At 40.7% G+C, this 14513-nt stretch overlaps 1 protein-coding gene across 1 annotated transcript in view; it reads right to left on the bottom strand.

Annotated features, from left to right (window-relative positions):
- LOC103917499 (chromosome unknown open reading frame, human C1orf21) overlaps positions 1-14513 on the bottom strand; it is an 81748-nt gene that overhangs the window by 42422 nt on the left and 24813 nt on the right. Inside the window, exon 2 of the mRNA XM_009324639.1 lies at positions 11471-11565. Within this exon, the coding sequence (XP_009322914.1) occupies positions 11471-11565 (95 nt within the window). The remainder of the gene's footprint in view (positions 1-11470; positions 11566-14513) is intronic.

Here is a 14513-nt window from a genome sequence, read left to right as displayed (position 1 = left end):
GCTCAATAACGATGTGAGCATACAATTGCCTAATAGGTGGAAAACCTAACAAAAGCAGCAACTATCAAAACAGGAAAATAACATTTCATGCTCATTCAGTACAACAGATATTGTCTCTTAGAAGATTAGTTAAATAATTAGTGCTCTCCTGCTACAACTTTTATTCCTGCAAGTACTCTTCACTCTTGGATCTTCTACTGTACATTGCTTCTAAAAGTAATTTTTACATTTCTTACTAAATGACCAAGAAGAGTAGGGGGAAAAAAACCCACTAAAAATAATTTAGGTGATGAAGAAAGTCCTGTATGGATTGGAAAAAAATTGCCTTATGTAAAAAAGGGGACAAAATGCAAGCGTTTCAAAACAGTAACAGTGCAAAATTGCTTGGAAGCTCCTGGTTTTATAATCCTGTAACAGAGGAGCAACAGGGCTTTTAACAGAAAAGCAGCAAATTCAAAATATTCATTTGAAAAAATACGCTAGAGAACTCTGTTTTTCAAATAATGACAAATCTAGATTATGCAACGTGCTGCTATCACATGCTGTTCATGGCAAAAGCACAGACCTGCCTCTTGAGATCTCTGCACCAGTAAGACCATCCAGAGGTACAGAGCAAAGACCGAGACACAGGACCTGATCCATCTCCTACAAGACAACACTCCGTCTGACCATGGCAATCCCTGTGGGACTAAACTGGGAGAGGTCATATAAAATCACCAGACCCCTCACAAAGCACCTGGAAAGAAACACTAAGAATAAGCTCCCACCTACATCAGAAAGGCCCCATCCAAATTGTTTTTAGAGCTGATGAGTGCCCTCAGCTACTGCTATATGGATTTAACGCCAAGTAAAACGTTGGCTGGTGGTATGCTACCTTTGCTGAACGAAACCCGAGTGTCTTCTTACACATCAGTAACGAGGTGTGTGTCTCATTAAGGTAGCCCATAGCGTGCCCCACTGCTTACGGGAAGGATGCCTCTCCTCAACTAGGGCAAGCTGAGAAGTTCAGGGCTGCAGAGAGCACTCTGAATCTCTTCTCACCTCTCCTTGTAGTGTTACTGCTCCTTTTCCCTGCCCACCTTTCACCTTTTGCCCTTCCTTCTTTAGCTCTCCAACTTCTTCCTAGGATGGTCATTTAACTCCCACTTTCAGCAGCCGCTAATGCAGATTCCTCTTTGAGGCTTTGGACCGTACTCACCCTAGCAGCTCTGCTAGCCACAGAAGATGCCACCTTTCTTGCCTGTCACCCAAGAAGATGCATTAAATCCCACCCAAGAGAGACATCCGACAGGGATGTTGAGGTCTGCTTTGCCCTAGAGAGCTGTCAAGTGTTATCTGTTTCGCTGCATTTGAGATCAAACCAGCTGTCACCAACCTCAGAAGACAGCATAAGCAATCTCCTCCCTAAAAACATGAACAAATCCCATTCTTTTGTAACGGTCAGTCCTCGCCTTTAAATTTGATCTCTGAATCTATACAAAGCCATCGTAATTCAGCGTAAGCAAGCTGAGCTTCCAGCTACTAGAAACCACTTTAAAGATGCATTTCTCTATAAACAGGCCAGGGGATCAAAGTGTTGATGCTGGTCAAAGAAACACAGGATAAAGGTAAAAGGAGGAAAAGGGAGAGAAGAAGTGTCTGTCACAGGACCCCATCCACTGCAGAACATTAAATCCCGAAAACTGGGTGCTGGAGATCTTTTACGTACAGCAGACAACAGTTCATTTGACTGACTTCAAGTTCACCTCTTTTAACTTGTTTTTAAAGACGTTAGGGAAGTTCACAAAAGAAAACACTTTTTCCACTGAAAAAAATAGCCACAGTATAAACAAGTTACAGCAAAAACGCACTGACTGTAAGAAGGATTTGCCTGCAACCAACACTGAATGTCCCACCCCTCAAAGGGCACCACCTCAGCTTCAATAAATCAGCATTAATAAATTCAGTATTAGTTTTGAGTCTAAAATGGCACATCCCATCTCTCAGCACCTTGAAGCTTTCTTTTCCAGGTGCAATATTGTATTCAAACTAAAACTGAGAGATCATTAAGGCTGCATGGTTAAATATCTAATGTAATAGATATCTTTGGATAAATTTGCTTGTTATCTCCATCTACTTAAATAGCCTGAAATTAGCATCTCATCAGATATGTAAATCCTGGGCCCTACATTTTCTCCACAACTGCCCCAATTGAAGGAGTCCTATGCCTAAAAAGAAAGCTTGAGCAAGCCCATATAATATCATCTACAATTAAATTTGAACAGATTAAAGGGTGAACTTCTACCTCGCTGCTATCAAAAGGAGGCAGGAGGACAGGAGACCACAGCTCACCAGTGGTCAGCGGTACTCCCACCCCATGACTCTCGGGCTAGTAGTCAGCACAGCTGCCTGGATTTGCCAGCTTTATTCTCCAACAGTGACTTCTGATGATTTTAGGCATTTCTGTGTGTTCATTTCTGTCTGTATCTAGTCTTACCCTCTGTTCCAAAACAGCAGAGTTAATAATTAACACCTACCAGGCAATCGCTGAAAAGCAAGTACCAAAACAGAGGATAGAAAGAGCTTCTATTGCTGACAGCTTTCAAAATCTTATTGCTCATCTTTCTTAAAGCTTCAGTTCCTCAAGTTTCGAGATGCTCAGGCTATTAAAAAAATAATAAAAAGAATAAAAAAAAAAATCTCAGCTCTAATTAAAAAAAAGGGGGGGGAAGGGTTCCTGGTCCTCACAATCATGGAAGAAACACTGAAATCAAAAACTTCCAGAGCTTTATGTATAATGTTTTTAAATAACAAATTTTATATACAATCTATGTATTTTGGTCAACTGACTCATTTTCAAATGACTGATGTTGGCAGCACTGCAACACAGGCTGGTTTACCGCAAAGTGCGCAATAACCTATCATAGGGAACAGTATACATTTCTATATCTCAATGCTGCTCTCCAGGAGGAAAGTTGTGTGTCCAAAACATACACACAATGCCCATGGCCTTGATAACGTCAAGCACAAGGAAGATGAAAATGAGAGGATTTGAGAAACGCCCACAAGCTCATTGTTGCTGGTGAGCCAGTATACTCGGAGCTACGGAGAGATGTCACTGTGCCCATCCGCCTGACACCGCCAGAGCTCACCGCAGCAGCATCCCGCTTGGGCTTCAGATGCTGACATCTACAAACCCTGGATGATGTGGTCTGGAGAAGTCTGACATTTCAGCCAACAAGCAGTAACGCTTTAAGTTTTGCGGTTTAGGTCCTAGGTAGGATTGCTGCGAAAAAGGACTTCTTTGGCAAAGTGGATTTTCAGCCAGTGCCTGACGGTGAAGGGAGAGCAGCTCAGCTGGACCTTTAAGAGGACCCTGAACAGAGCAATGCAGTTTATACTGAAGGAGGATTTCAAAGCCAGCAGCATCATTCACTCCCAACAGCGACCGTGCCACTCCTGCTGACTCCTCTGTTTCACTAACAGCTCCTCGTCCATCTTCCTTCTCAACAGCAGCAGCTTCCCAGGGAGGGAAAAAAAATCCCAGGCAGAAACCCACCCATTAAAATTATACAGGCATGGAAAAAACATGGCCAGTATGGAAAATGATCTGCTCCCACAAGTGACTGGAACACCTCTGCAGTTTTGCAAGAATCCTTTACACTGACGACATAGCTGGTCCTGAAAACTTGCTCCTGACAGCTGCCCAAGGCTCCCGGGCATTAGACCTTCACTACTATTTTCATCCCCTAGCAAACACTAGCAAGACTGCAATTACATGTTGCTTCTGGACGCTTATTTTAATATGCTTAGAAAAAAAGATTTTTTTTTTAAACTTTCTACTTTAAAATCACATCCATCAAGTGCCTGATAAATCGTATCATTCTACCTCTTAATAGAGCACTATGCAGATTTACTTAGCGGAGGGTGAAGACTGAAACAAGGTCTAGTCTGAAGAAATATATCTGAGGCACAAGTAGTTTTTATGTTATTTGCTGACTAGCTAAAAATATTTATTAATTGATCCACTTATTTTCTAGATTTTCAAAAATTAAATACCAGAGGAAAAATTAATACTTCTTCCCCCAAAACCATTTTTAATGGAATCCAGAAGAAAAAGAATCTTAAATCTCAGTGCAGTCATTTACTTTGATGTCTATGTAATATGCAGTGACCCGTAAGTGGAATGAGCTAAAACTGTCATAAACTCATTATGAGAAACCATTCTTTGAAGAATATCACTGCAAATTTGAAATGAAATGGGCAATATGGAAATAAGCTAATTGCATGGTGTTTAAAATAACTGGCTCTAGTAACAATATCCTTTCCGTGCACTTCTATGTCAGCTGCAAATGCATTTCTTCCAAAAACCATTGGAGAGGCTGGTTTATGAAAATTGAGATGTTGTAATTACTTAGTACTGATAGCGATAGTGCAGCATTCATTTAGGATCTCAGACTTTGAAAAAAAGAAATCTAAAGGGTGATTTTATAATTATAATTTCCCTGGGAAAGGGAACCTGGGAGTACATGCAGCATAAAATGTGCAGATCCAGACCTTACCGATGAAGACTGGAGGAAAATACATCTGATAAACAACTATATATTCCCTGGGGAAATTTTTAGGTATCACCTTATAAAAGTAAAAAGCAAAATTCCTCTTCACTGAGTAGGGCACATCATTTGATTTGCCCGGTCTGTCCTGGCGCTGCTCTGAGTGCCTCTGCCTCGAGGGAATGACACCTTTGCCCTTGCAGCTGCCCAGGGCAGGGAGGTTCATGGGTGCCCCAGCCTGCCCGCCTGCCTGCAGGGCGTGGGATGCTGCCTCTTTTATCCTAACATGAACCCTGCCATCTCGGGCAGAAAGGAGCTTGGTATTATGCTTGTCACTCCTTCATTTAGTTACTTTTAAATTTTAATCCCTGGCTTTCATTTACTTACTTATTCTGTAGCTGCGTTTTGTAGCAGTGGCTTTTGTTCTGTGGTTTATTTCTTGAACTCGAGAGAGCAGCAGTCCAGATGGGGAGCATCTCTGCGCTGGTCTGCGAGGAGCCTGTGGGACCTGTTTCCACAGACCTCCCTCAGGGCCTCAGGATTTGGCTGATGCAGCATCTAGGCAAAGTGGGATGCCCCTCCTTGTGGGAAAACGTGTGGGGGAGTAGCCTTGCTTTGTAGCCCTCAACTTCTCTGCTCTTTTCCAGCTCTCAGGATTACAGGAGATGCAATGGGTGGGTGGCACAGGAACCCTGCATGTTATCAAGTCTCCATGCACATCTGGCGATGCTCACTTTGACCTTTTATTATTCTTATGCCCCAGGAACCAAAGAAAAAGGGCATCTCAATTTCTTTTCCCCCCTCCCAGAATGATCCAAGCTGTATTTTTCAGTGTGGTATTGTGCTTTTCTCCCTGCCTGGATTTCAACCCAAGAGCCAACCTCTTCAAGCGTTTTGTTGAGCTGAGGCTTTATATCTGAAAATAGGAGAAGGGAAGATAGGAAGGTGGCAAGAGGCAGAGAAGTTAATAGCCTCTCCTTTATATACAGAAAATATCTAGGTATCATCCTTGACAGTGGATAATGAACCAACATGATGCAATTGTCCCAACGCTCGTAGCTGGAGCTGACACTGCGCCAGTGGTGGGACAGGGTCTCCTGGATGATGCTGCATACAGCAGCGAAAGCAAATGAGGGGTCAACACAAGATTTAACACGCCAAAACTGTTCAGGGTAGACAAAACCCAAGAAAACCTCTTCTTTCTAAGGGCTTGAGGGCTGTTGGTCTTGGGTATTTCTGGTTTCTTTCCCCTTATAAGCAGAGCATGAGCAAGTTCTATCCTGAAATAGTGTTTCGAAACACGCTATTGTTGCAAAATGCTTTAAAATAAATAATTAGGAAACTACAGCCTGAAATCTTAATACTGTAGTATACATTAATATGACACTAATTTTAATTTTTACAAAGCTCTTCACCAATGTACTACAACAGTGCTGTGATAAATACATAGAGTTACGCATTTAAAACACAGCAATTCAAAGCTTATCTAGCAATAGTAAGCAGCAGTGGCTTTAAACACTTTAAAGTATCAAATTAATTGCATTCCCATGCTTAAATTTGCACTTGTGGTTTTTTGCATATGTAGAAAGGAAAACACCACAAAACCCCCCAATAAATTTAACCCCAGAGAGTGGTGGCTAGCTTATCTCTTTTAGCTAGCTTATTTCTTCTTATTTTTTTAGCACCTAGATTAGGCAACTTGGCAATAGAATTAGAAAGATATTTTCCTAAATCGATCTGGCATTCAGACATATGCCAATATTTGCATTGCACATCACAAAACGTTTATCATTAATGTATCTGTAATACATATTTTGCATACCTATTTAAAGATTTATATTATACCCAGTAGCTTCCCTTTCACATATTACATTTTATACAGTTATTACAGTCGTTTCATTCCTCATTTTCTGCTAGGCTTTTAATTTCATACACTTCATCTATCAGATACTGCTGTCTACTTTTAACATATCACTGCAGAAATTGATAACTGGTGTTGAATACAGAGCTACGGATACCAAGGTTTTGCAATACTAAGTACTACGGAGCTGAATGATAAATGGAGAACAGCAGCAGGGCTGAGAAGCTCGAGACATAGTTAGGAAATAACAGCGCATGCAAGGCTGACAAAAATTACATTTGCAGGTAAGTGGAGTGGAAATTTATACTTATTGGGGAAGGAAAAAAAAAGGCAAAACATTGTTCATGTTATTAAAGGCAGAGTGAGAGATAGCAAGAGCAACGGAGAGAGGAAATTTTCTTCAAACTCCAGTTGCTCTAACATGCAATTTCACTGTGGAGCTTCAGGACAAAACAGAAGATTATGCCCAATTGTTTTGAGGGCTTGGATAACAAAGCATAAAAATCACAATCAGTAGCCTTTTGTGCCAATGAAAACAAGAAAAAGATTTCTATTAGTAAAAGTTACAAAAACATTTAAAAACTGAACTGCAATAAATATCGAGTTAACTACCTAACACAAAAAAAATGTAGCTTTAAGTATTTGATATTTTCAGAGGTATCTGTATTATTACAGACCGTCTCAAAGGAAAACTGATACAGCTCATCAAGTTTGCCAAAGCAATGCTAAAGTGCACGAATAAGCCATACCTTCTTATTTTACCTTTTCTGGCAATAAAATTTTACAATGGAAAGGCATTAGTGCTGCAAGAGTATGGAAATGAGGACAATTAAATTTGTCCTATTATGAATGTTAAGTAGGCTATTATGATTGTACTCTGTATATTTAACATGATGATGTAGAGCTAAACAGTAAGTTCTTTCCAAACAAAAAAAAAATAGATCTTTAGAAATGGTAAAATGTGTTATTTTAGAATAGATTTAGCTTTTTAAAATATTAATACTTCCTGATTTTTAGCATTTTAGCTTTCCAAAGTAACAAAACCAGGTATGTGACATACGTGATTAGCCTTCATTAGCTTTTGCTGACATTTAGGGCCAAAAAAATCCATCCAGATCTGCTGAGTGGTAAACTCAAAGTTTGTAAAACTCTCTTTGTTTTGGAGAACACTTATCATAAAACCCTTAACACTGTTCAGTACTGAATTAACAACCCATAGTCCCCCCAAAAGATGGGGAAATGCAGGAGAGCTCACCTCTATCCCAGTGGGGTTTTGCTGAGCCGCTGTGGATCCACAGGGAGTTGAGGTTTAGTTTTAACACATAGGGGTTCATCACCTCACTTGGTATGTTGGCACCAAGCTGTGCATGGAGACAGCATCATCTCAGCTTTGCCTGAGCCAACAACCCTGCCGGAGCCTGACCCGCTGTGGGCAAAGCCAGCCCACCTGCCTTCCCAGCCACACCAGTCCAGGAGCCTGATAAACCGTCACCAGCCCTTCTGCTTCTGAATACACAAATAACCATCACAGCTGCTTCTTCAGCTCTGGGAATAACACCACACTCATGAGCTTCTATGCATAATCACATCTCATTTGAAAATTAGCACAATTTCCATGGTTTTTTATATGTATATTGTCCAACACTTTTGATTAAAAAATATAGTCTTGAAAACCAGTACAAGTGACTTCTTTCATCTATCTACTAGTTCTTTACAGATCTGATTCAAACGTCCCTGTTTTAGCTGAGCAGCTATTAAAGTGCATAGTGCAAAGTGCCAGCATGCAGTGTTACCCTGGATCTCCAGCACCTAATCCTGCTACATCCCATTCCCATCTGCACGCTACAAGGATGTGTTAATGTCAGCTCAAGATTTTCCCCACCAAGGGCAACATGACTGGCTTGATTTTGAGGGTGGAGATGCCTGGGCAAGATGCTCGGGAAGGTGCTGGGAGCACCTGGTACCAGGAATGAAACCAGGACCAGAGAGATCCCAGCGGCAAGTAGAGAACCGCAGAAACAACCTGGGTAAAGAAGTGAATCAGGCCAACGGATATGAGGGAACTGCACGAAAACAGTAACTGACTGTGACAGAGTCTGAAACAAGCTTGGCTTTTTTATCTAGCCTACATTTTAATTCAAGGAGGCCTTTGATTCTGCCAGAAAATGTCTTCACATGGAGCATCTTCTGTTTCACCTGGCATACAGCCCTAGCACAGCCATTCCCATTGTCAATACCTCTGAGGAGTATTTCTGCTTTACAATATCAGCCTTGCTCAAGTTTTGAGCGCTGCTTAAGCCTCAGGTTGAAGCTGAGAAGATGGTGATTCACTGACAGAGCCTTGTCTCTCCCAGGGACACCCATGCTTGTACCAGCCCATCTCCAGCTCTCTCTTTAAACAGATTAAAAGCCTGGGACCCTGACCACAGGACCCCAGTACAAAATGACAATTTGCCTGGTGTCTGCCATGTCTTCCCATTCTCTGTATCTACTTGCATGACTTTTTTTTTCCCTGACTCAGAAATACTGCAACACCAAAGGCAGAGATGGCACCACATCAAAGAGCCTAAGTTATAAGGGAAGCAGTTTTATTTTCACTTGAGCAGAGATTTTTTTTTTTTAAGCGAGACTTCAAAATACCTTAAAAAAGTAACAAGGATTGAAAAATTCCATGGCATCTGAATAACGTAATTCAAGCACAAGTATCAGAGGATAAGATAACCCACACCGCAGCAGTTCCCAGGGAACCGACTATAATGACATTCAGGTTATACATCTCATCTGGGTCGCGTTTCTGAAGGAGATGTGAATTAGCAGCCCATGTGACAATAAAGAAACATGGGATTAAGAAACAAGAGAGGAGGGAAAAGGGCCGGTCAATTCTCCCACCGCCTTTTCTTGTTCCTAAATTTTCTGTTGCCTGGAAATGGCTGATGAGAAGACAGGATTATGTAAGCGCTTGCCAACTTTTCACACATTAAGAAAACTAAAGCCTGAGTGATGGGTAGCTTAACCCATCTTCTAAGCAGTGAACTAAGGAGAACTTGAACAGTGAAACCCCTTTAAAAAATCCAGGAGTGATGAGGACTTGACAATTCCCAGGATTAAAAAGCTGCATACATTACAGACAATGTAATCTGCTTATAATAAGATGAGGAAAAGGAAAATAAAGCCTTTTTGGTGTGCAAGATGGTTTTTGTTTTAAAGTATATACATCCTGTCTAATTGAAGACTGTCTTGCGTTATTGTCTTTATTTTTTTTCTCCTGACAGACATGGCAGAGAAGAGAGCTATACTAGCCCTTCAACTCCATATTAAGTTATATTTTCCAACAAACCCACTGTTCCCATCAAACATGACCCATCAATAATAAAACAATAAGCAATGTGCAGTAGAAATGTCTCTTCCTAAATTTAATCACGCTAACACCTAGATGCTACAAGGAAGCAGGCACCAACCGAAGTGCAAAATATCTGTATCTAATTTCAAATACAACTTCAGTGACTGCGTCACCTCAGCAGATCTAAGCTTTCCTGGACTATTCCTCGTTGTCATTCAAGTGGCACATTACCTTCTGCAAATACTCCAAAACACAGCTGAAGGCTAGTTTAAAATTTAAACTGCTAGACTTTCTTCATTTTTTATAAAAAAAAAAAAAAAAAAAAAAGAGAATTGCGCTCATTTTTCCTTTTTCTCTGTTTACCAACAAAGCACTGGGGTCTCTAAAATGAGCAAAAAATTCTTGCAGTCACATTTCTTCCAGTTCAAAACAAACGTGTTTACATTGGCGATAAAGCTGAATGCACTGCAGCTGCTGCTAGAAAAGGTGATGTTCTCAGCAATGTTTCTGAGGCACTAAAAAAATCCCAAAATCCTGCTGCAAGCTGAAGTTGCACCGTCCACTGGAGCATCAGCAATGCAAAATTGCAGGCGGCAAATACCTAATCTGGAGACCGAAGCAAAAATCTCATTGTGAGCTGCTCAACCACCGCTTGAACAAGGTTAGGACAGCACACAGCGAAATAGACTCTGCTGTTTACTAGAGGAACACACGTGTAGTTGTGTAACGCAAGCATGTGTGTCTAGAAGAGGGAATATAAAGTATCCAGGTTGCCTGGAGCTCGCTAACATCTTCAGGAAAAGAAAAAATCCCAACAGTGGATTTTTGTACAGCTGCCCAATGATGGCAAAAGGCAAATCCTCAGCTGGTGATAACGGTTATGGTTCCACTGAAATCTGCTGATGATATTCCCCCTTCGGTCTTACTGCTGGAGGGAAAAAAAAAAATCCTATGTAAAGAAAAGCTGCAATGAATGAGTGGAACCAGATGTGAAATTTTGCACCCAACTATTATAATTGTGGGATGTCTTCAAAAAGTTAAACTGAGCAAAGACCCAGTCAGCCAATTACAAAATTGACATTCCTTCAGCTTTAAGAACTGAAGAAAAGACTTCTCAGAAATGCCAGAATTGACTCAACTGTGATTTTTAAGCCACTTCAACAGCATCCTAGTAATTTCAGGTAGCACTAAGAGTTTACCTGAGATTTCCTTCCCGTATGTGGAACTATGAGCTGGCAGGTGCTCAAATTGGGGAAAAAGAAACACAGACAAAATGATTCTTGCGACTGATGTTATGAATGTATAGCTTTTTCTATTCCGAACTGCCTTCCCTGTGAATTTGAAAATACGTAAAACCAGGAAGCACAGAGCAAATAATATCTACTTAAGTAGGTCATCTTCTTAATGGCATTGCACTGCTGGTTTACTACCAACTCGTTTGCAATATAGACACATACATTTCAAAGCGCGTATATTCAGATCTGCAAAGGAGGTGAGCGAGTATAATCATGGAAGCACTCACTCCAAGATCAAGCAGAGCCTAATTCAGAAAGACAAGCAGGAAAAAGTCATATTTTGCACCTTCTATGAGGTGAGCTTTGCAGAGAGTTATGACATTTTCAAGAAAATCCTCTTGCCACATGTAAGCTGTAGCTTGAATGTGCTGCACGTTGCATATTTCATTACAAAAGCAGAGCCATGTTATTTCATTAGATAAGCGATAAGTTCAATCCTTACCAAGTTTTCTTGGTTCCTGGCTGCTATTTTCTGATCATCTTCTCCCCCATTTTTCATGTATTTGACCTCTTCCACTGGTTTGATCCTATACTCATCTGAGCACCAAGGGAAAAAAAAAAAAAAAAAGAAAAAAAATTTTTGAACCGGTGTAGTTCAGCAGCTGGGAAAAAACCAAACTAAAACCAAAACAGCTGACTAGAAAAGACCCTAATTAAGCAAAGCAACTAAAAATTACACGTACATAGTTTCAAAGGCTTAAATATGACTGATACCAAGGAAGTTTTTCCTAACTGAAGCTTCAGTAAGAATTTCCAGTTCTGGCTTCCAGAAATTGTTCAGTAGCTCTCTGGTCTCCTATAGCCATGGCACCATGAACAGGGGATGTTCAGTATGTACTCTCCCCCAGATCCCTGGTTTTCTGTATAATATGTTCAATACAAACAAGTTCTTTGCTCCTGCATTCTCCCTGGATTTTTATTATCAGTGGGCAAACAAGCGATGTACAGTAGTTACTGCAGAGAGGAGTCTGCTCACGGATGTTCCATGCATTGAAAAAACCTCTTTTGAAAAGCAATGTTGATGGAAGATATTTAAAATTTAAGTTAAAAGCTGAAAAAAAAAAAAACCCACACCAAAAACCACTGCTCTTTTTTTTTCTAATTTTGTTTTTCCTGCACTGTTTTAACGGAGCTAAAGCAAAAGGTACACAATGCAGTGTCATATAATGATTTCTGGAGAAAAGGCCCCATGCTGAGCATCTTCCTCTCCCCACTCCCCCCCAAGACCATTTTTCCTGCACATGAATGTTACCCAGATAGAAATCTAGCGTGAAAATAAGTAACAAGAAAAGTAAGATTACCGGTTTGCCCTTAATATTTATCAGCTAGGCATTTCAGCTCTTGAAATAATAAATTCCCAGCTCCAGTGCCAGTACAGAAATATTATCTAACATGCATGTGCTATCCCACAGTAAAGTAAACAACCTCACCCAAAGCTTGCATAAAGGGATTTTTTCTCTTTGGTAGGACAACATGGGATTTGGGGAAAAGTGATTCTTCTCTCTAGCCTGCGAATGCAGTGCTCACTGTACCAACACTGCCTTTTCTCAGCCACTTTTTGCTCTGGTTATCTTTGTAGTATGTGAATCTATCAGAAAAAGATGCAGAGTTTTGCACCCACACTCCTCCAGCCGGGATATATAATGCAGAAGAGAAACTTTACCCCACGTAAATGGAAAATGTTAATACAAAATGAAATGAGACACAGTACACTGGGAATAAAAGGCAAAACCTCAGCAAATTAAAAGAAACCACACAAACTTTATTCTTTTTCTTTGCGTTTTCAAGCAATTTATCTCACTTGGTAAGGGAAAAACAAGTCACAAATGGATTTTTCTGGGTTACTGTATTGTTAAAAAAAAAAACTCGAAATTATTTAGAAGGAAGCTTGTTTTCAGGAAACTGTTAACCACAGAGTGTATAAATTAAATAAGCCTAACTTTGAAAAACAGTATTTTTTTTCAAAAATACAACATGGTTTTGCATTTGGCCTAGTCCGTATCTATATGCTTTTTTATTACAGAGTTTAAATAAAACTGTGAATTTATCAAATAGCAGCATCTCAGATGCAGAGTCTCAAAACAGATGGAAGAACATAAGACAATATTATTAGATTGGTAAATGTGAACAACTCCTCTGAATTTTTTTCCTTTTTAAATGGCATTTAGGTAGTCTGGAGATGACAATTCATAAAACCAAAAAGGCTGAACACAATAAAGCTGGGGAATTAGAAGTACTTGATTGACTGCAATATCTAACTTACATTTTTCTCACTCCTTCAATGATCTCTGTTGTGATTAGCAATAAAACCCACATGCAGAAAAAGCATAAAACTCCCACAGTTGCATGTTCAGGTTTGAATAGGAACACAGATCAGAACAAGAAAATGGCACAAAGGAAGTTTGCACAACCTGCAGCTAGTCCACATTAACTAAAAGAGAGGCATGTTCAACCCAGCCTTGTAAAAAACGACTAAGGTATGAAGGTCCTGACGCTCAGTGGCAAAAATAACCTCTGAAACGTGTCTCCTGCTTACTCCTAGAGATTAATTGTGATTGAACACTGAGTGCATACCCGGGCAGCAGACCATCCTATGCAGACTGTATGTAAGGGATGCTTCCTTGGAAGATATTGTCTCTTGTAGCAAGTGGACCAGGGCTCTGATGAGCCCACAACTGATAATCAGCATAATCAGATATATATATGAAGTCTGATACAGTTTGATAGGATGGAGGCAAGATGGGAAGGAGGGTTTTTGTTGGAAACTTAATTCTGTATTTCTTCGCTAACTGATTCTAAGAGAGTGCTGCCAGGTGTCACTGCTCAGGTATCTGACCTGAGGACTTGTTGGTACCTGGCTTCCCAATATTCATCATCACCATCATGACAACACTCTTGTAATTATTGCACCATTACTACTTACAAATTTGTGCTGCTTTTACCGGGCGAGTAGAGTAGAGTAGAATAGAATAGAGCAGAACAGAAATATTTCAGTTGGAAGGGACCTACAACGATCAGCTAGTCCAACTGCCTGACCACTTCAGGGCTGACCAAAAGTTAAAGCATGTTGTTAAGGGCATTGTACAAATGCCTCTTAAACACTGACAGGCTTGGGGCATCGACCGCCTCTCTAGGAAGCCTGTTGCAGTGACTGACCACCCTCTCGGCAAACAAACGCTTCCTCATGTCCGGTCTAAACCTCCCCTGGCGCAGCTTTGAACCGTTCCCACGCGTCCTGTCACTGGATACCAGGGAGAAGAGATCAGCACCTCCCTCTCCACTTCCCTTCCTCAGGAAGCTGTGAAGAGCAATGAGCTTGCCCCTCAGCCTCCTTTTCTCCACGCTAGACAAACCCAGAGTCCTTAGCCGCTCCTCACAGGACATTCCTTCCAGCCCTTTCACCAGCTTTGTTGCCCTCCTCTGGACGCATTCAAGGACCTTCACATCCTTCTTAAATTGTGGGGCCCAGAACTGCACACAGTACT

Source organism: Pygoscelis adeliae, unplaced genomic scaffold (assembly GCF_000699105.1).
Source record: "Pygoscelis adeliae isolate BGI_AS28 unplaced genomic scaffold, ASM69910v1 Scaffold126, whole genome shotgun sequence".
Classification (NCBI taxonomy): Eukaryota; Metazoa; Chordata; class Aves; order Sphenisciformes; family Spheniscidae; genus Pygoscelis; species Pygoscelis adeliae.
The sequence above is the reverse complement of the archived record's forward strand: the minus strand, read 5'-3'. Positions and strand labels throughout refer to the sequence as shown.